Raw genomic sequence first — 21,927 nt, forward strand, 5'->3', positions numbered from 1 at the left:
AAACTGCAAAAGGATAAAGACTTTTGGTAGTCAAATCCGCTAAAAAGACAAAGACTTTTGGGAGTCAAAACTGCAAAAGGATAAAGACATTTGGGAGTCAAAACCGCAAAAAGACAAAAACTTTTGGGAGTCAAGACAAATACATAAGCAATAATTCAATGAGTCCAGGACAAGACCCAGACAAGACTTCCAGGACTTTTTGGAGAAGAAAGACTCTTTTGAGCGTCGGGTCCAGGAGTCAGAACCAATCCCAAGACCAAGACTTTAAAGATTTGAGCAGGAGACTTTTTGCCGAAACACCAATTGGACAGATATACTAAAGATAACACAATCATAAAGAGGTGATTAAACTTGCAGGATGTTTGTGAAATTTAAACACAAGGGGGTGACTGCAAAACTGACTGTGAAAAACTGCAATGATTGATTTTAAAAAGGGGAAAATCAGGAAAGCTAATGTACACCTATACTCTTCATTTGAATACTAAAACAGAAAGTCTGCACTCATGATCTACTTTCTAGAACCACACAAAACGAGGCGGTGGTCCAGATTTGTCCCATGGGCCGCCACTTTGACACCTGTGCCTTAACCTCACAAAATAGCAGGTCAGTTTAACGCTCTCAATCACCCTTAGCTATTATAATTGTGTAAAAGGATGTTCCATTGTAGTCATGGCGTAAATATTCATCCAAGCAAATCCCCCATCTTTTTCCAATGAGGCCAGTTGAACTGAGAGCTCATTTGAAGCCAATCAATAGTGGTCTGCGTTTCTTCCTGTGTGTCAGCCCGGTCCGATGCCCTTGTCAAAGTGTCGGCGCGGCATCAGTTTGGTGACTGCAAAATCTATGCGAGTGGAGATCGATAACAACGCCAAGTCCGATAGCATCGCGCGTGCCAGATGATGACCAGATTGAACATTAAGACACATGTATGCCTCCAAGAAAAGAAATACACCTGCGCACCAATGAAAAGGGCTCGTCTCTCCACCAATGAAGAGGAAGCCCACCCGCACGGGAGGAGGTGTGTCCGCCTAAGCCAAAACTCAACGTACACGCCAGCGTGCGCTCACACGGCAGACGGCAGGGAGACGAAAACAAGCCAGGCAGGCGCTTTCCTGACTCATCCTGGCGAAGGATGCGAAATTCCGCCAATAGCGGAGAAATGCGCGTCTTGGCACGTAACGGGGGAATCCTCTGAGGTATGCGAGTGACGAGACGAGAAGTAGCAGCGCGTTTCGGCCCCGCGGGGGAGCTCAGGCACGCGGGCGCCGGATTCTGCTGTCTCCCTGGCAACCATGGGCTGCAATTTGTGCACCTTGAGGAAGCGGGAGGAGCACTACAAGTTGCTGTATGAGATTGCACAGGTGAGCCGGGTTAGGTAACTAGCGGAAGTAACATGTGGGGATTTTAACAGAATATGATTAGTTTAATGTATCTACTAATGCAGGGATGTCAAACTCGGGTTGGTTTGTGGGCTGCATTAATGTCAACTCCATTTTATGTGGGCCCGGACTATTTTAGATATAATATTTAGATTTTTTTTCATAAATGGATTAAAAGAACTGGATTAAAGTCCCTGAATATTACGTTTTTTTTATAGATCTAAAATAATGTTTATTTTAGCTGTTTATATATTCTTAGATTTTACAAAATGATTTTTTAACTAAAACTGAAGAAAAATGATTAAAAAATGAATTATTGATTTAAAAGGGGGAAAATCAGGAAATTTAATATACATCTATACTCTTCATTTTAATTTGATCCTAAAACAGAAAGTCGAGACTCATGATTTACTTTCCCGGGCCACACAAAATGATGCGGCGGGCCAGATTTGGCCCCAGGGCCGCCACTTTGACACCTGTCTACTAATGTGTGCAGTGTAGTTTTGTATTGTTTCATTTGGTAGCATTTAAATGCTAGTAATTTATCAGCCATTTTAGACAAAAGGCAATTTTTGAAGACAATTTAATCAAAAGAACGTCGTCCAATTTTGACACGTTTTTTTTAAATGCAATAATTCAGTTTTGTTTTGGAAAGAATATGTTCTTTGTTTACACTTGATGTAACAATCATTTTAGGTATTTTGAACCCTTTTGCTTGTAAAATTTAACCAAAAAATATATATAAAAAGATTCATTTTAATTGATTTTCCGTCAATACCAACCAAAGAGTTAACCGGCTATCACAATAGTTGTCAATTAAGTAGAATAATGGTGTAAAATGTATTGTGGCACAAAGATAAACCTGATTGAAACCCAACCAAAAAAAAGATGGCGGTTTTGTCCTCTACCTCAAAGCATTGGACTTACCCGCAATCCCCTCATCGCGTTTTCCTTTCATCATCCCTCAATTCTCAAATCTTCTCCATCCCGACTGGCTCTTGTTGTTCACCCGCCGAGCATCCTGGTTTCCACGGATACCGCCTGCGTGGAATAGAGATAAAAGATTTGTGGGGGAAGTATTGTCAGGAGATTAAAAGTCGCACACTTTGTCTTTTTTTTTTTTTTTTCAATTGTTCATATTGAAAATGTTTTATGGCAGTTTTACCAGCATTTGTTAAAAAAATATATATATAAGTGAAAAAAAAAGTATATTTTAGACGAGAAAGAAACTAATGATGGTACAGCGTTAATAATGAAAGCAGTAACAACAGGCAGATTTGAGTATAAAGTACAAGAAATACTTGATCAAATAGACGGAAGTAATATGGTGAAGATATTTTCTCAAAAATATACGAGTGAAAGAAAAATATATATATTTTAGACGAGAAAGACACCAATGATGGTACAAGCGTTAATAATGAAAGCAGTACCAACAGTCAGATTTGAGTATAAAGTACAAGTACTTGATCAAATAGACGGAAGTCATATGATGAAGATATTTACTAAGAAAAAAATCATCTTGAAAAATTCCTCACGTTTAAAAAGATTCTCATAATTCTTAAAAAAAAATCTTAGAGTGAATCATCAAATATGTTATGTTTTAAATTGACCTGTTTAAGCATCTCATGTCTTAAGAGCTTCAAATACTACACACATATTCTTCAGAGTTGGCATTTATTCCTTTTTTGAAAAGGGCAATTTTGCCCTTTGCCAATGAAATAAAATGGCAAGAAAAAAAAACATTTTTTCCCATTAAAATAAGTGATATAGAAGTTAAGGAATTATGGTAAGAATGACAGTATTTGATCAGAATATAAGGTGAAGTGGACAGTGTCAAAAGAGACAGATGCTTAGCCACATGTCCAGCCTGTGAGACGGCACCGTGGGGACTTTGGACCCTTTCTCAGTCCGGTCCAGTCCACACACAGCCGGGTTGTCCATATGGCATTCTCAAAAACCAGATCAGGTGAAACCTCTACCGTAGGGAGGGGTGCAAAAATAGGGAATCACCCTCCTGTCCTGGCCCTGATAAGCTCAGAATGAAAGCCTTTCTGGGGGTGGTTTTAACGCTGCCACCGCTGACCCCTTCTTCTACTTCCTTGGATAAAAAGTGAAAAGATCCACATAAATATATGCGTATTTTTAAAAGGTCGCCAAGACGCGGCTGTGTTTATTGCGTGGTCTCTGGTTTGCTTTTACGACTGTGTAAAAATGTCAAGTCGGGTCTTTATGTGTGGTCAGAGGACTTATCAGTTGTTATCAGCCTGGGCCAATTAGCATTGGCCAAGATGATAGGATAAAGAATGATGGAAGAAAGGAAATGTGCCGTCTCATTTGGGATTTTTTATATATACGAGGCAAGGGAAATTAGGAGAGCACAATTAAGATTCGTAAAAAAAATAAGATTTTATAGCCTATTCCGCTGGTGTCAATTCATTCTTTCTTAACAATACTAACAAACTATAGTAAGGCTTGTTTTTTTTTTAATGTAAAATTTAAAAAGACCATGTAAACCAGTGGTGTCAAACATACGGCCCCCGGGCCGGATCCGGCCCGTCTGGTGGTTTGGTACGGCCCGGGGAAGAAAGCTGCATTGTATAAAAAAATATGAATTTTCTTTACAATTTGTAGTTCTTGTATTATCCGCAGTGTTTTAGTACGTGCAGACAACAGGAATTGACATTTATTTATGTTATGTTATTCTCTTGTTCATAATATATTGTTTATTATGTAAAAGGAAAATTCTGTTAATAACATTTTGATAATTTACTCATTCTTTGCACTAATTATTAGTATTAGTGACTAATACAAAGGAAAAAAAGTGGGCTTTTTGTTAGTTCTATGTAATTTTGCAATGAGTTTACTGGTCCGGCCCGCTTGATCTCAAATTAAGCTGTATTCGGCCCGCAGACCAAAGTTTGACACCCCTGATGTAAACCATATTACTCCTACTAAAAAGTATTTTTCATTTTCTTGTTTACGCAGCCTATTAAAAGTAGTTTTAAAAGTACTTCTGCTCCACTAAAGGGCAAAATTGCAATGAATAATTCTAATGAGTTAGATATTCCATCAATATACAAACACACAAGTGAAATGAATTAAAAAAAGTTGCCTAGATGAAAACATTGAGTTCACACTCCAGGCTTTTTTTTTTTTTTTATGCTAAGAGACATCACATGAATCTTTGATACTGTTTCTACGTCTTTCGAGGAAAAATACTTCACTTCTCTAGAGTTTCATGCAAATGATCTTTTCTTGCCTTCAGACAAAATCTTTTTAGCAGACTTATTTTGCTTATAAATTGTCAAAGATTGAAGTTCATTAACGGTAAAACTATACTCAATAATACCAACAAACAAGTTATTGACGAACACGTCACTTTTGATCTTTCATTTTTACAGTCAATTTTTGACCAATTTATCACTTTAATTTCAGTATATCATAAAGCACGTTTTTACGGATGTCTATCTCCTTTTCATGACTGATAAGGTTCGACTTTTCAATCTATTTTGAACACCCCATTAAGTTCCCCCCCAAAAAACGGGTTCTCGCCTAATAAAGTGCACCAGAAGCACGTCTTAACCTGGCAATTTTCTATTTTATACATTCACCTTGTGCTGGGACAAATACTCTATAGCAGGGGTGTCAAACTCCCTTTGGTCTGCGGGCCGAATACATCTCAATTTGAGATTAAGCGGGCCGGACCAGTAAACTCATTGCAAAATGACATAGAACTAACAATAAGCCCACTTTTTTTCCTTTGTATTAGTCACTAATACTAATAATTAGTGCAAAGAATGAGTAAATTATCAAAATGTTTATGAAAAGAATTTTCCTTTTACATTATGAACAATATATTATGAACAAAAGAATAACATAAGAACATAAATAAATGTCAATTCATGTTGTCTGCACGTACTAAAACACTGCTAATACAAGAACTACAAATTTTAAAGAAAATTCATATTTTTTTATACAATGCGGCTTTCTTCCCCGGGCCGTACCAAAACCACCAGACGGGCCGGATCCGGCCCGCGGGCCGTATGTTTGACACCCCCTGCTCTATAGCTTGCTTTCCAAAAACATGCATGATTTTTACTTCTTTTTTGGGGAGGGACTTGGTGGGAAAAAAAAGGGAAAAAATTGCCTGGAAACCTGCTGATTTATTTTTTTTCCCCCCCGAAAGAAATATATCAAACGAATCTCTATTCATTTGGAATTCATATCCAGGGGGGAAGGCTTAGCTCCAGTCCGGATGCAGGACTAATTGGCTGTTTTTTTTCAGCTATCTTAAAAAGTAAAAAACTAAACTGGTGAAAGACCCTCATTGCCACTTGATTGGATCACCTCGTCTCCTTGAACCCACGTTTTTATGTCGGTGAGCGGGCAGTTTTACCGCTTGCTTGCTATGTGATTTGCATTTTTGGTTAATTGACTCCCATTAAATGCCTTGTCACTTTGATTCATTGCTGCAATGCTGAAATAAAAAACATTTACATTTGCACCCACAGAGCTAATCCCGCTTTGTTCTATCTGTAGCCAACTAATTTTGTTTCAAAACGATCGAAGGATTCACTTAAATAAAGGTGTAGGATACTTAATAAAAGCTCCAATCATTTATCATGTCATTTATTTGCTTGCGTATGATTGACACATAATAATGTGACCTTGAGTTTGACAACAGTATTTAGAATATGTTCAGACAATGGAGGTACGAAAGAAGGATATTAATAATTAATGTATACATTTCAAATAAATGTGTTTTTTTTTTCTTTAGTCAGTGCGAATGGCGGAACTTGTTCGCTAATACGAGAGGAGTATATACTATTTCTCATTGGCAAGTGGTTGTGCATTATACTATTGTGAGGACATTTGTATGCATCATTTTGGGAATATTTTGAAGGGAATACAAACTCAAACAACCCTCGATATTGACTTAAAGTCAGTGTGGAGGCGTGGCAAAAAGAGCCAATCCGGGAGAAGAAAGGTATCAAAATGTCAAACTAAATTAGAATAAAGTTTAGTGTTATGTTCGATTAAACTTATTTTTGAGGGTGTCTGCATCGTAATCCAAGTTCATTTAAATTTGTTTGTTATGTTAAGAGCGCGTTGCCGTGCAAAAAAAGCAACCACCCCTTCAAAATCCATATAATTTTAGTACTATTAAACACATTTTTAGTAATATTAAACCACTAGTTATGTGTTACTTTGTTAATAGATGGCAAATTAGAACAAATCAAACATTTTTTCCAATCCAATATCCTGTTTTTGGTGTTTTATCAGAGAATTAATAGGTTTTTAGTTCATTTCAATGGGAAACGTTCATTAAAGTTCAAAAAAAAAATGACATACGAGCTCAGTCGCGGACCGAATTAAGCTCTTATCTCAAGGTACCACTGTACTTGGTTAAAGGGCATACTCTAATCCTCAAATGACTTCCAGAGTAGCTTTTCCATCCCCAAAATGTCTTCTCACGTGACACAGTCACCAGGCAAGGGTCAATGTGATTCACTTGAGCCTGCCAATCAAAGCCCCCCTTCGACTTTTATTATTGAAATGGGACATTTATGACAGCTACGCTTTTCTCAGACGAGATTGAAGCAGATTGCGGTAGCGTACGGCCACCTGCGTTCCGTTCTCTTGTCACAAGGCACCTATTTCCCCCTGAATAGAAAAACACTTGGAGTAAAAGATCTCAACAATCGTATAATCTGAAAGGCACGGTTGATGGTTGAATAGCTGGAAGCTTATTGTCCTCTGGCCCATTGTGAATCCTTTTCAGTCACTCTAGCTTTATCGGCGTAGTTAATGCAACAAGCACATTGTATGTGTAAGTGTGTTAAGCCTTTCGGGAGATGATGTCATCGCATATGAAGAATGTTTCTTTTCTTTTTTTTGGAGCAAACAATAACGGCGTGGATATCTGACAGATTCAGCGATGAGTTTTTCATTATCTCCTCGCGACAAACAGCAACAAAACGGTATCTCTTATCGGGAAAAGATAAAAGCCACTGAGACATTTTAAAGGGGTCGAATTGTGAGCAGATTGGAGGCCTCAGGCTGACCTTCAGTGAGCTACTTTTAACCCCAATTTTAAGACGTGTGGGATGAGAAGCAGTGGTGGTTGACGATGGGTTTAATTATCAGATGACAACCAAGTGACCTAGAATGTTTTTTTTGCTATCTATGTCGCCCTAGAAAATCTTTTGTTTAGCATGAGTCTATTATTAAGTCAATATAAGATTGAAAGTATACATAATATTCAAAATAAATGCAGTTTATGGTGTTATTCAAGCAATTACTTCGTATTTACGCCCCAATTTGTGGTTAAATTGGGGAATTCGTAACATTAAAAACACTGAAACTATTTTTTTTAATTATATTTTAATATATTTTACTTTACTTTGTACTTTAAACTTTTTACTTTAATGTTTTTCTGTCTAGTTAATAAAGTTATCCATCTATCCATACACATTCTAATCAAGGTGGTGTGAAACTTACGGCACGGGGGCTAGATTTAGCCACAAAGTCATTTTGTGTGGTCCATAAAAATTGAAACCCCATTTTTGAAATTTAAAAAATGGCATTGAAATATTATTAGTTCCTTCTATCACAAATGTATAACAGATCTTTTCAAAATATTGACATTTATTCATTTTTTGTTCTTTGAATGAATATTTTAATAATATTAATAAATTTCCCCTTTTTCATATTGAAAAAAACAACATAAAAACAAATATATTGGCAATTTTATAATAAATTACGCCTTGAGACATGATAAACAGCCTGAGAGCATTAATACTCCCTACTGGCTTACTAATAAATCTGCAATTAATAATCTAATTAATTCGCCCTAAATCAGAAAATGAAAAATCAGTCTCCAACAATCAATGCATCTACACCCCTACAATATATCTATTAAAAAATAACTCCTGTACATCCACGAATGACGAATTAGCAGCCATTTTAGCTAGTATCTTCCCCAAGAACAACAACATGAACATTTTTTTAGACCTTTTTCACTATAGATTAAAAAAATGGAACAATATGCTATTAATTGACTGTCAATCTCTTCATTTTTGCAACTATCACATCATAGCAAATTGAAAATGAATTCTATCATACACTTGTCATCGTTAAATCACGTCTCCATGCATAGAGTTAATAAATTGGCTGTTTATACACTTGCTTTCAGGTTAGCTGACATGTGTCCGTCACTTTGACGTCCTGGGGGTGAGCACAATCACCCCAGCTTCATTCCCATGCGGCGTACCCTTTTCAGATCTTACAGGGAATAATAAAATATATACTACCTACTCCTGCATGAAATCTGTTTCATTATTATTTATCTAATAGGCTCACTGTGGTTAATTAGGATGCAGGGTAAATAAAACAGATTTATATCAGATGTAGAAATATGAATTAATGACACTAAAGGGGGGTTCTTTTGCTGTCATATTTTATCATTATATTTGACTGTGTTGTAATTTTACGATTGTCTTCCCTTAGGTAAATAGACGTCATTTCTCCAAAGTGGAGCAGGATGAGAACCAGGAAGAGGCTATAAGGCGAGACCCCGTTGTTGTCCAGGTTGCACAGTTTCAACCGTTGCGGGAGAAGTGCGTTAGCGACGTCTGCACGCAAACAGATATCACCTTCGAGCATATTATGGCGCTAGCCAAGCTTCGACCGGTGTCGCCACCTGTGCCTGATGTCTGTCCATTCCTTTTGTCTGACAGGTTTGTGCTATATGATCTAATAGACTAAAGAGTCATTTAATTTTTCATTTTTTTTAATCCTGAAATTGTTTTCAAATGATTTTTTGTCTGTTTTTTTTTACTTATCAGCTGCCATTCAATCCACACCATGCAACACGAGTTCTATGAATGTCCCGAGTACCTGTCAAATATACCGGCTGAAGTGGAGCAGACAGGAGAATATATTTATGAGGTGCATATGCATTCTATGTAGTGACATTATATGATATTTTAAAAGGTACATGTGTCAAAATGGTGGCACGGGGGACGAATCTGGTCCACCGCATTATTTTGTATGGCCCGGGAAAGTAAATCATGAGTGCTGACTTTCTGTTTTAGGATCAAATTAAAATGAAGAGTATAGATGTATATTAAATTTCCTGATTTTCCCCTTTTTAAATCAATAATTGTCATTTTTTAATCCATTTTTCTGTGTTTTTAGTTCAAAAATCATTTTGTAAAATCTAAAAATATATAAAAAAGCTAAAATAAACATCGTTTTAGATCTATAAAGAAATATATTCAGGGCCTTTCCTCCAGTTCATTTAATCAATTTATATAAAAAAAATATAAATATTATATATAAAATGGTCCGGCCCACGTGAAATCAAGTTGATGTTAAAGCGACCCGCGTTGTTTTAAGGGTTTCCCACAAGCATTATGCACTTTTATATAAAGAAAATTGTTCAGCAGTTTGACAAAAACTGCAAACAGTGCACAAATGCACATATTTTTTGCACTATGAACTACACCCACAAAAAAAATGGAATTAACCAAATAAATAGGCATCATGTCCTATGCTGCAAATGTCCCCTAATTAGCATTGTGATATCAAAGCTCAGTTTAGTATACTTTTGAACTCCTTCTAAACCAAACCATTGCTACACACACTGTAAACTATTGCTATAACGACCACACGAGAATACATATTATTTTTGTGTGCTTGCCATTGCAACACACACATTACAACCGGCCAAAAGAGGGCCCACGGTTGATTGTCTGTGACAGTGACGGGTCACCGTCAACCGTTAATGGGGACTTCCTGGTTCGGCAAACGGCATTGTGGGTCATTAGGGCTTCCTAGCTGCCAGATGAGGCCTCTCGCGTGCAGCGCGACATGGATGAGAAGGTCCGCACAATCACAACAAGGTCAGATTGTTAGACAGGTAGCACATTTCAGCAACCTCACTTAGCTCCGTCCACTCGTGTGTATCTAACTGCAACATGGAGGGCTTTCAGACTAGATGAATGAGACAGGACAGTCCCTGGAGTCTCTTGATTGACAGTCTAGTAAATGTGGCATGGAAAAACTCAAGGAAAAGTTTTTAGAAGATATAATTATTGGCTAGCTAGGAGATGAACAATATTTTTTTTAACAAGGATCTATGTGTAACAGGTCTGATGGTGATATTACAGCGGCAGTCGGGCGTCCTGACTATAGAGCTAGTACCCTTTAGCTCAGGGGTGTCAGACTCGGGTTGTTGTTTTTTAATAAATGGATTAAAAGAACTGGATTAAAAGACCGGAATATTCATTTTTTATAGATCTAAAACAATGTTTATTTGAGCTTTTTTTAAATGTATTTTTTCGATTTTACAAAATGATTTTTGAACTAATAACACAGAAAAAAGGATTAAAAAATTACAATTATTGACTTAAAAGGGGGAAATCAGGAAATGTAATATACATTGATATTCTTCATTTTAATTTGATCCTAAAGCAGAAAGTCAGCACTCATGACTTTCCCGGGCCATAATCAATGATGCGGTGGGCCAGATTTGGCCCCCAGTCCGCCATTTTGACACATGTTCTTAAAGCTGACAATAAAGTTCTTAAGAGAATAAGGTTTTCTAACCTTCTACCTGCACAGCAGTTCTTTAAGTCGGGTGGATAATTAGTTAGTTACCATGTCAAAATACTTCTAGCATCAAGACATACAACAGAATTAAAAAAAATAATATCTACCTAGTTTTTCACTTTTTAAAAGAAAAAACGACAAATATGTACAGTAAAATTGCCAATGTGAAAAAAAAATCAGGCAATAACACCTGCCAGAATTAAATTCTAAATGTAATCATTTTTTTCAGTGTGATTGAAAACATTTTCTATGGATTTATGGTTTTAATGTATGAAGAATTTCCATGGTGTAATCAAAAGGTCATTATAAAGTGGAAAGAAATCCCCAAATATCGCGAGGTCGATCACGTCAACGATACGTTCCGTAACGGCGTGAAAATCAAATCCTGGTTGCATCGACTCCAAATGAATGAGGACATCTTGTTCTACAGTCAATGCATACGCAGGTCCTCACAGTATGGAGGCAATGAACATTAGCTGTGGCAATCATTTCTTTTCAATTAGACGTAATCGAAATGTTAAGTGGCAATCAAGCAGAAATGTTGGGAACAGATGTTACAGAGGAGAAAAAAAAGGCATATACGCCATCGTGTGCCATTTCTACAGGCGCTAAATGGGATCTTTACACGTAAATGAAGATGGCAAACTCACACTATGCCATTGGTGGCAGCATAAAATGAGATTAGATGTCACGGCTATTCTGATTGAAATTAGACCTAATCACATTTTGTTGATTTGGTTTATTATTTTTTTCTGCCCAAGCCACTTCAGCATCCCGTGTCGATGGTGTCTGATCCTGATTTTACATTTGTCTGTCATAGATTATAGAAATCAAGCGGTGTACTAATAAAACGGCAAAGTTCATGTGTTATCATATATTACCATGAATGACTTCATGAAGGCCAATTCTGCACATAATGCTATAGAAATGAATAACTTGCACTTTCAATCCACCCGTAAAATATGTTATTTACCTTATTGGATGACTAACATATACCCCATATGGTTGGTTTACTTAATAGCCATTGTACAAGGTACATTGGATTTGAAGGATGCTAATATACTTTTTGCACCAGTGAATTGTAATATAACAAACAAATTTAAATGAACTTGGATTACGATGTAGGCACTAAAAACTAAATGTAATCTAACCTTACACAAAACTTAATTCTAATTTTGTTTGACATTTTTATACCTTTTGTTCTTCCGGCCAGGTTGGCAGTTTGCCCCGCCTCCACACTGACTTTCAGTCAATATCGAGGGTTGTTTGAGTTTGTATTCCCTTCAAAATATTGTGGAAAAAAATGCACACAAATGTCCTCACAATAGGATAACGCACGACCACTTGCCAACAAGAAGTAAAATATACTCCTCGTACTAGCAATCGCTACGCCATTCCTGCTAAGTGACGTAAAAAAAACTGTTGTGCTCGTAGTTATCTGTTATACACGAAAGAGATGTGAGAAAAAAAAAACAATGATAAACAGCCTCTCATGTCTTGGCCACCTGGCTTTCTCGTATCTTGAAATATGTCTAGTATTTAGAGATAATTATTTGCTCGAAATTTTACTCGTATCTCAAAATGCTCATATGTCGGGATGCTCATATGTCGAGGTATGTCTTACTATTGCATCTTGACTATAATGATTCCAATAAATTGAGATTATTGCTTTCTCCAAAAGGAAGTGGAGTTATCCAAGCAGCAGACTCATGAAAAGCTGGGCCTGACATTGTGTTACAGGACCGATGAGGAGGAGGAGGAAGACATGGGCATTTATGTCAGCCAGGTACATAATTGTTCAAACACAATTAGCTAGCTTAACTATATAGACCAATATGCACAATATCCAGCACGGAAATGCTAGCTTTCGTCCTTTCTTTCAAAATCCAAACCTAGTTTTTGTTCAAATGAATGTCTGCCATCACTAAAATGTGTTTGTTTACACGCAGGTGGAGCCAGACAGTTTGGCCGCGAGAGACGGCCGCATTAAAAACGGAGATCGTATTTTACGAGTGAGTTCCCAGAAGGCTTGTTTATGTTCTTATTAAGCGAGAAGAAGCTCTACCATTAAGTTGCAAAAAAACAGATGATTTCCTACCGACGGGACATGGTGTCAAAACAAAAGAGTAGCAAAAAAAAAAGCTGTACTCACATCTCAGTGATCCATTTTCATGCTGTAGTGTTTTGGTGAAAGATCACAGGCCTCACAGTCTGTTGTCCTAGAAGCCCTATTATCCCCTTATGGCAGCTCCATTACTCCAGAGGAGAAAAGATGAACACCACCTGTCAAAGAAGAGTTAATTGTGTAGTGAGTAAAGGCTATGGAGAGCTTGGACGGTGCATTTTCTGCACCTGTAGAGGAACATGCTTAGCCACATAGATAATGATATAGCCGGGAGGGTTACTGTTAAAGTGATTGGGTTTATTGGACAAGAAAACAAAACCCTAATTTTATAGATATGTTTTTTTGTGTGCAGATAAATGGCCAGTTGGTGCAGGACCGAGAGAAGGCCGTTTGTTTGTTGGCGAGAGAAAATGCAAAGAGCATCGTCTTGCTGGTGGCAAGGGCAGAGACACAGGTTGCTGTCCGTGGTGCTGAGAATCAGTCTAGGTTCTTGTTTTTTAAAAAATGTTTGCTATGGTGTCCAGATGGAGGATGATGTATGGCTTGATGAGCAGCTGAAGATGGAGAAAGATTGCAACCTTAGACAAGACGGGGTGAGAATTAATTATGGCACTGGTGTCAAAGTGGCGGCCCGGGGGCCAAACTTGGCCCGCCGCATCATTTTTTGTGGCCCGGGAAAGTAAATCATGAGTGCCAACTTTCTGTTTTGGGATGAAATTAAAATGAAGAGTATAGATGTATATTAAATTTTCTGATTTTCTCCCTTTTAAATCAATAATTGTACTTTTTTAATCCATTTTTTCAGTTTTTTTTGTTAAAAAATGTTTTAGGATTGAATTAAAAGGAAGAGTAAAGATGTATAATACATTTCCTGATTTCCCCCTTTTAAGTCAATAATTGTAATTTTCTAATCATTTTTTTCCGTGTTTTTAGTTCAAAAATCATTTTGTAAAATCTAAAAATATATCAAAAAAGCTCAAATAAACATTGTTTAGATCTATAAAAAAACAGAATATTCAGGGCTTTTAATCCAGTTCTTTTAATCCATTTATAAAAAAAATATATCTAAATACTATGTCTAAAATGGTCCGGCCCATGTGAAATCAAGTTGACGTTAAAGCGGCCCGCGACACCCTTGGGTTAAGGGAGCAATATTGAAGTTGTGTAGGCAAAAAAATGTTGAAGAAACCAGGATTCCAAAAAATAATAATAATTGAAGAGTACATCCCCTTCACCTTTGGGTTGCCACATAATGTCTCTTGAGGGATTGGCATATCCGACTTTAAATACAGATTGAGAAGAGAAACTAATTATTTTCTTCCCCATAGGCCCCAGAGGAAAGGACAACCGATACAGCAACCTGTTCGTCCACCAGCCAAGACAAAGACAGCGGATTTGGCTGCAGTACAGACAGTCCCGAGCACCAACCATTATTGGCTAGACTCTACAGGAGGAGTCCAGCTCAATGCTTGAGGGAACAGTGGCGAGCTCAAAATCCACATAACAGGCAAAGTAGTATTGCGCTATCGCAGGACTTACTGACTGAAAACCAAGGTTGTGAAAGCCAAATCTTGGGTATGGAGAATCATTTCCAGCAACTTTTGGAAGTCAAATGTCAAATCCGTAAAGGCGTGGAGTGTGGCGTGTATTCCATCCGACACAGTATCGAATGCAGCCTGATGGAACAAGGCGGTGGGGACGGAGATAGCGCCGAGGATGCTGAGCAAGGTGAAGGAGTGGAGCAAGAGTTAAGGATGTTAAATGAAGAATTACGCAGTATTGAGCTGGAATGTCAGAACATCATGCAGAACCGACAGCTCCATCAAACTCAAGAGACGAAGAGGCTAGAGGACATCCATGAACACCCTCGGAGTGATAAAGAGAGTTCCAGTCCTGACCACGTAGCAGAGAGTGTCCGGTCTTCTCCTCTAGGTGGCGAGCTATCTCCCGTGCACTCTCTCCAGAGACGTGTTGATCTTACCAACCAGAGGAACCTTCAGATAGCTTTGAAAAAACCTTCCCGTTCTCTCCCACTACCCAAGTCTCAGGTCACACTGGACTACAGTGTACAAGTAGATCCATGCAGCATTTCTTCAAGCAGCCCGGATCAGAGTAATCCATCTCGATCCGGGTCCGACCCGGCGCTACCCGCGGACGACGAGCGTTGCGAGAAGAAGCGGAAAACCAAAGATCTAAAACAAAGACCGCAGTTTGCCTCATACCAAACCAGTCCTTACCATGGATCACTCAGATCCCGACAACTTCAGGTTTGTATTTTTACGGCATCAGTTTCTATTCCAAGCAGTCTTAGCTTAGGGATAATTTTAAAAAAAAATAAAAGTCACTCTACGTCGTGTGTCAAAGTGGCGGCCCGGGGGCCAAATCTGGCCCGCTGCATCATTTTGTGCGGCCGAGAAAGGAAATAATTCGTGCCGACTTTCTGTTTCAGGATCAAATTCAAATGATTATAGTTGTACATTACATTTACATTACAAAAGTACAGATAAAAAAAACAAGTTTTACCTTCAAACATAGACCAAGGATGTCGTACTCGGGTCGTACTCGGGTTGGTTCGCGGGCCGCTTTAATGTCAACTTGATTTTATGTGGGCCGGACCATTTTAGATATAATATTTAGATTTTTTTATTACATGGAGTAAAAGAACTGGATTAAAAGCCCTGGGTATTCAATTTTGAATAGATTTAAACCTATGTATATTTTAGCTTTTATTAAATACATTTTAAGATTTTACAAAAAGATTTTTGAACTAAAAACACAGAAAAAAATTATTAAAAAATGACAATTATTGATTTAAAAGGAAGAAAATCAGGAAATTTTAATATACATCTATACTCTTCTTTTTAATTTGATCCTAAAACAGAAAGTCAGCACTTACGATTTACTTTCCCGGACCGCACAAATTGAAGAGACGAGCCAGATTTGGCCCCCGGGCCGCCACTTTGACACAGATGCCATATACGAAGCAAAACTTCAATTTCTTAATAATTTGTGTTCCAGAGCTACATGCAGCTGCTACAACAGCACTCTTCCTTGGAATATTCCCAGAGCCAGTTGAGCGTCCTAAGCGTCTGCCGGGATCCACTCAACCGGGGTGCTCGCTCTGGGGAACCACGACTAGAGTGGAAGGTCAAAGTTCGAGCCGACGGCTCCCGCTACGTTGCCCGCAGACCGGCCCGCGATCGTATCTTGAGGGAACGAGCGCTAAAGATCCGAGAGGAACGTAGCGGCGGCTTAACCACGGACGACGACGCCGCCAGTGAACTGAAGATGGGTCGCTACTGGAGCAAAGAGGAGAGGAAGCAGCATCTATTACGAGCCAGAGAGCAGAGGAAGAGAAGGGAATTCATGCAGAAGAGTCGCTTTGAGTGTTTGAAAGAAGGACTCGCAAGCGGGGCTGAGGGCAACAAAGAGATCAACATCCTGGAGCTCAGTCAAAAGAAAATGATGAAGAAACGTAATAAAAAGATTCTTGATAATTGGATGACCATTCAGGAGTTGATGAGTCATGGGGCGCGAGTCCCTGAAGACTCCAAAATCCCTAACGCCTTCTTGTCTGTGACCACCGTGTAGCTGTTTTTTATAGTGCACTTTTGACATTTTTGACATGGTTATAATATTCTTGTTGTGTCATTCCTTCACTTGAACATTTTTGGCAACTTCAGCTATTTTCCAATTTTGCTAACATTCCCAAGTTTTGGTGAAATTCCAGTTTTTTGTGACTCCTCACTAGCCTGATTCAAGGCAAACTTTTTCTACTTGCAATTAAAAGGGGGTATTTTTCACAATTTGTAACATTTTTGATATTTCTTTTTAAATACTTGGTTGGAACTGCACACCATTAAAAAAAAAGAATGAATGTGATTTGAAATGTTCAATAGTGGTTTGATTGAATTTAGTGTACATTTTTGTTCTTAATTATTATATGGCTACCTTTAAAGATGTCAATAAATGTCTTGTAGCCCTACTATTAAAATAAAATGGGTTTGATTCAGTTATTAAGCTTGATATTTATTAGCGCTATAATACAATTTGGATACAATTTCATATTTGTGCATGTTATTTTTTTTAATTGGCGATTAGACTAAAAAATAAAAACACATTATTGCTGGAAAACATAAAGCTTTAATATCTTTTTTTAACATATTCCGCGTATTGGCTGTATTGTAAATTTTAACTGAGCCTATTTGAGGGTGATCAGAACACATGAATTATAGCGCATGGAACTATGTTAATGTCTTCTGATCTGCATATTATTGCTCCCTGGGAATCCCAAAAGTATTTTTAGGGTGTTGCCGGGGCTCGACGAGGCATCGGTTTGTGAGATTCGTGCATACTAACTGCGCAAATGTGGATGGGGGGGAGGTAGGGGTGTCCGTTTTGAGCTCGGAGGCATCCTTGCTAAACTCGACATCCATTTCAAAGCGTGAGAGAGACGCCAGGGAAGTCTCCACATCCCCCGCGTCCGTCCACAACCAGTTGAAGAATTAATGAGACACATCAGAGTGGCGCCTTTGTGCATCACATTGAATCAGGTGCACTCTTTTTCAACAACGTATGAGCATTAACATTAAGGATAACTATTTGAGAAATGATGGATTAACACAAGGGTGTCAGACAAGGGTTGGTTCGGGGGCCACGTTAACGTCAACTCCATTTCATGTGGGCTGGACCATTTTAAATATAATATTTAGGTTAAAAAAATTATAAATGGATTAAAAGAACTGGATTAAAAGGCCTGAATATTCATTTTTTATAGATGTAAAAACGTGTTTGAACTTTTTTCTTAGTGAGGGAAAATCTCTTCATCATTATGTTCCATATTAAAGTGGAAAACAGAAAATATTTGTATATATTTTTAGATTTTATAACATTTTTGAACGAAAAACACAGAAAAAAATGATTTAAAAATTGCAAATATTGATTTAAAAGGGGTAAAAATCAGGAAATATAATATACATTTATAATCCTAATTTGAACCTAAATAGAAAGTCGGCACTCATGATTTACTTTCCCGGGCCACACAAAATGATGCAGCGGGCCAGATTTGGCCCCCGGGCTGCCACTTTGACACCTGTGGATAAACCCTACTGATATAAATAAATACATTAACTGTTATATCGTGCTATTTTTTTTCCAGCCGCCAATCCTCTGATATTGGACTGCGCAAATGTTGTATTTCATGCTAAGTGACTGGTCAATGAAGACGAATGGTCGCTCTCAATTGGGTTGCTTTGCTGATCAATAATCAATCAATGAATTTTATGAAGACAATTACGCTGTGTTGCCGCATTTAGTTGGAAAAACTTGATCGATTTCTTTGGTTTGATTTATTGAATTATTCAGAAACAAGATATAATAATGTATATATAATATAGTAGGGCTGCAGCTATTGATTATTTGAGTCATTGATTCATCATAAATCGAGTCATATTTAGCGTGCTTTTGTATTATTTTAGGAGATGTAACAAGGGTAGTTATGCTTGCATTTACATTTAATTTGGCCATTGGTATTATTAAAAATGACAAAATAAAATACCTGGTGCCCCGAGTGCTGAGTCGGTGGTCAGTGCCCCGCTGTCGTATCGTGGTGGCGCGGGTTCGATTCCTGCTTGTGTGCCTTGTGATTCAACTGTTTGGCTGTGGCGATCCCTGAGAGGATAAGCAGAAAGTCAGCTGCAAAAGAAAATATGGACCTGGGTGAAGATTTAAAAGGAAAAAATGACATGTCATTTATACTATGTACAGCACTGGTGTCAAAGTGGCGGCCCGGGGGCCACATCTGGCCAGCCGCATAGTTTTGTGTGGCCCGGGAAAGATTTCTTTTTTGTTTTTGGGTCAAAAATCATCTTGCAAAATCTAAAAATATATAAAAAGCCAGTTTAATATAGAAGATAATAAAAAATGGTTTCCTTTTGAAATGAAAACCAATTATTAAATATATGATTTTCTCTTACTAAGAAAAAACTCAATCTATAAAAAAATGAATATTTAGGGCTTTCAATCCAGTTCCTTTAATCCATGTATATAGACAAATATCTTAATATTATATCTAAAATGGCCTGGCCCACATGAAATTGAGTTGACGTTAATGCGGCCCGTGAACCATGAGTTTGACACCACTGATGTACAGTATAATCAATGCAGGACAAACAGTGTGTGAATTACAAATATATCAACTTGTAGTATAGCACAACAACCAGATTTAATATTTTCCCAAAATTCAACATTCTGATGAACTATTGACATCCATTCTGCCTTAAACCTATTGTCACTGAAACATATTTTCAAAATAAACCAACAATAAATAGTAGAGGAATTGCACTTACTGACATACTTTAACCAATATTCCTGAAACTCTCGTTGGTATTTATGATTTCTCGAAATAGATCAAGACATAGATGTTGACCAAAATAACATTAGAGCACAATGTAACATTACAACTTAATGTCTTGCTTTCTGCAGATCAACGTCAATGATCACAACTTAAATACACACTTTGTTGTCCTAAAAAGTAGGGAACTCAGTAGATATCATTATAAATGAGAATAATCGTCTTTTAGTTGATTTCTGCGTTCGATTTCATACCGGATGATCGCTGCGACGCTCACAAATATGTTTTAATATTCAGAACTTTCTTCAAATGCAACATCGGTTAATAAAATCCAATATTAACACAATTAATCTTAAGTTTGATCTATGATATGCCTTGCTTACCGTATTTCAACAGTATTACCTCGACAACGACATCTTTACACGCCAAGATATAAACACATTCACTTCTTTGGCCTAACATGCAATCATATATATAAACATCAATATATATTCTATAATCATTCATTTATATGATTCATTGCATTGTATTTCGTACCAGAAGATAGATCTGCTCACACACGTGGAGATGCGCACCTGAGGACGCCCAAACTAAATCACCATGAAAAAAAAAACATTTTCTTAAAAAAAAAAACAGAATGCTGTTACACATAGTTACCACCGGAGGGCAGTGAATCTCCTAAAAAATCAAATCAGACGAAATATGGTAAATCCAAAACAAACCAATACAAGGCCACTTTCTTTGGAATCAAATGATTCTAAATTGATCTAATTGTTCCCATTACAATAAAAAATTCTAATAAATTTAAGGCTATCAATACTTTGCATTTACACAGAAATTCCCAGATACTTTTAAATAGTTTTTGTTGACCTAGATGCGCAATAGTCAAAGAAAAACACTTAATAATTATGACTTGATATACTTCATTTTTTCTATATATCTTAAACATTTCTATTTCAATGTGTCAGTGAGAATATGCTAAAATGAAGGTAAACAGACTAAAGGTGAATTGGTGATAATTATTTATATATATATAAATATATATATATATATATATATATATATATATATATATATATATATATATATATATATATATATATATATATATATATATATATATATATATATATATATATATATATATATATATATATATATATATATATATATATATATATATATATATATATATATATATATATATATATATATATATATATATATATATATATATATATATATATATATATATATATATATATATATATATATATATATATATATATATATATATATATATATATATATATATATATATATATATATATATATATATATATATATATATATATATATATATATATATATATATATATATATATATATATATATATATATATATATATATATATATATATATATATATATATATATATATATATATATATATATATATATATATATATATATATATATATATATATGTTTCAATGGGAAACGTTCGTTTGAGTTACGAGAAAATCGACATACGAGCTTAGTCACCGGAACAAATTAAGCTCGTATCTCGAGGTACCACCTTATGCATATTTTTAGACTCCTTGCAAAACATCTGTTAAACCACCACCACCACCACCCAATCCCTGAAGAAAGCGCCTTACAAGGACGAATCAATTAACAATGAACGAAAGGCAGATGGTCCTGAAGGACGTCGGTGTCTACGCTTCAGGTGAACAACTGTCAAGTATCATCCTCATCCAATTCCCCTCATGACATACACATGTACAGAAAGCTCTCACAGGGAGCCTTCTGCCAATACCGTACAAGCCACGGTGGCACAAAGAGACTCGCTGGAAGCTTTTTGCACAGTGAATCACGTGAATATTTCATGTCGACACTATCAAACTGAATAGTAGATTAGCATCGTTCACAATTACCCCAGGTGATGCTTGGAAAGCTGCATTCTTGCACATTTCCAGTGAAAAATGTGTGTTCAACTTGGAAAAAAAGTGCACTTTTCCTACAGCGCTGTAATCAAGTAAATCTCTTGGAAAGGGAGGGCGCTGGGCAATGCATCAAAGTGCTTCATTTGCCCATTTCTTGGTTCTTGGTGGAGATAACAAGCTAACTAAATGACGCTAGCGGACTATCTGCAGGTAACCAGGACAACCGTTGGCTTTGTTAATGGTGCAGACGGACGGAGAAGCGAAATCTTATTACAAAGGTTTTGGAGAGGATGAGACTTCTTTGTCAATAGATAGAAAGTCCCTTTGTCACAGAATTTGTCGTTAATTAAACTAGACAAAAGCCTGGATTTAAATATACAGTAAGTATAGTATTCGTAATAGGAAAGTAGGAAACTAGTAATGAGGAAATTGGGAATTAGACCCAAAAAAAGCTTGTTTATCATAGAAAATGGTTATAATATCACTAATTGGCAATCTCTTTTTGTAAAC

The 21,927-nt window shown here is 36.8% G+C and overlaps 1 protein-coding gene and 1 long non-coding RNA gene across 3 annotated transcripts; one reads left to right on the forward strand and one right to left on the reverse strand.

Annotated features, from left to right (window-relative positions):
- The first annotated feature begins 1,086 nt into the window (after positions 1 to 1,086).
- On the forward strand, positions 1,087 to 17,135 carry LOC144181298 (PDZ domain-containing RING finger protein 4-like). Of its 2 annotated transcripts, XM_077709686.1 has the most exons (9): positions 1,087 to 1,361; positions 8,889 to 9,118; positions 9,227 to 9,329; positions 12,676 to 12,780; positions 12,944 to 13,006; positions 13,472 to 13,573; positions 13,644 to 13,712; positions 14,448 to 15,386; positions 16,138 to 17,135. In XM_077709686.1, exons 1-9 carry the CDS (start codon positions 1,293 to 1,295, stop codon positions 16,708 to 16,710), a joined length of 2,253 nt encoding a protein of 750 aa, XP_077565812.1. In that variant the 5' UTR covers positions 1,087 to 1,292; the 3' UTR covers positions 16,711 to 17,135. The 2 variants fall into 2 exon arrangements, with proteins under 2 accessions (XP_077565812.1, XP_077565811.1); XM_077709685.1 differs by lacking the exons at positions 13,472 to 13,573; positions 13,644 to 13,712.
- LOC144181299 (uncharacterized) lies at positions 2,307 to 20,067 on the reverse strand. The gene is made up of 4 exons (XR_013324648.1): positions 20,009 to 20,067; positions 18,677 to 18,789; positions 13,147 to 13,277; positions 2,307 to 2,420 (listed from the first exon to the last, which is right to left on the reverse strand). It is a non-coding gene; the product is annotated as an uncharacterized LOC144181299 (long non-coding RNA).
- Between the last annotated feature and the right edge of the window lie 1,860 nt (positions 20,068 to 21,927).

The sequence above is a fragment of the Stigmatopora nigra genome, chromosome 23 (assembly GCF_051989575.1).
Source record: "Stigmatopora nigra isolate UIUO_SnigA chromosome 23, RoL_Snig_1.1, whole genome shotgun sequence".
NCBI lineage: Eukaryota > Metazoa > Chordata > Actinopteri > Syngnathiformes > Syngnathidae > Stigmatopora > Stigmatopora nigra.

Excerpts from the sequence above, each read along its gene's own strand:
- LOC144181298 (XM_077709686.1), top strand. The coding sequence starts at position 1,293 with ATGGGCTGCAATTTGTGCACCTTGAGGAAGCGGGAGGAGCACTACAAG. Across the intron at positions 12,781-12,943 it reads TGGGCATTTATGTCAGCCAG|GTGGAGCCAGACAGTTTGGC; the intron begins GTACATAATTGT and ends GTTTACACGCAG. Across the intron at positions 13,007-13,471 it reads ACGGAGATCGTATTTTACGA|ATAAATGGCCAGTTGGTGCA; the intron begins GTGAGTTCCCAG and ends TTTTGTGTGCAG.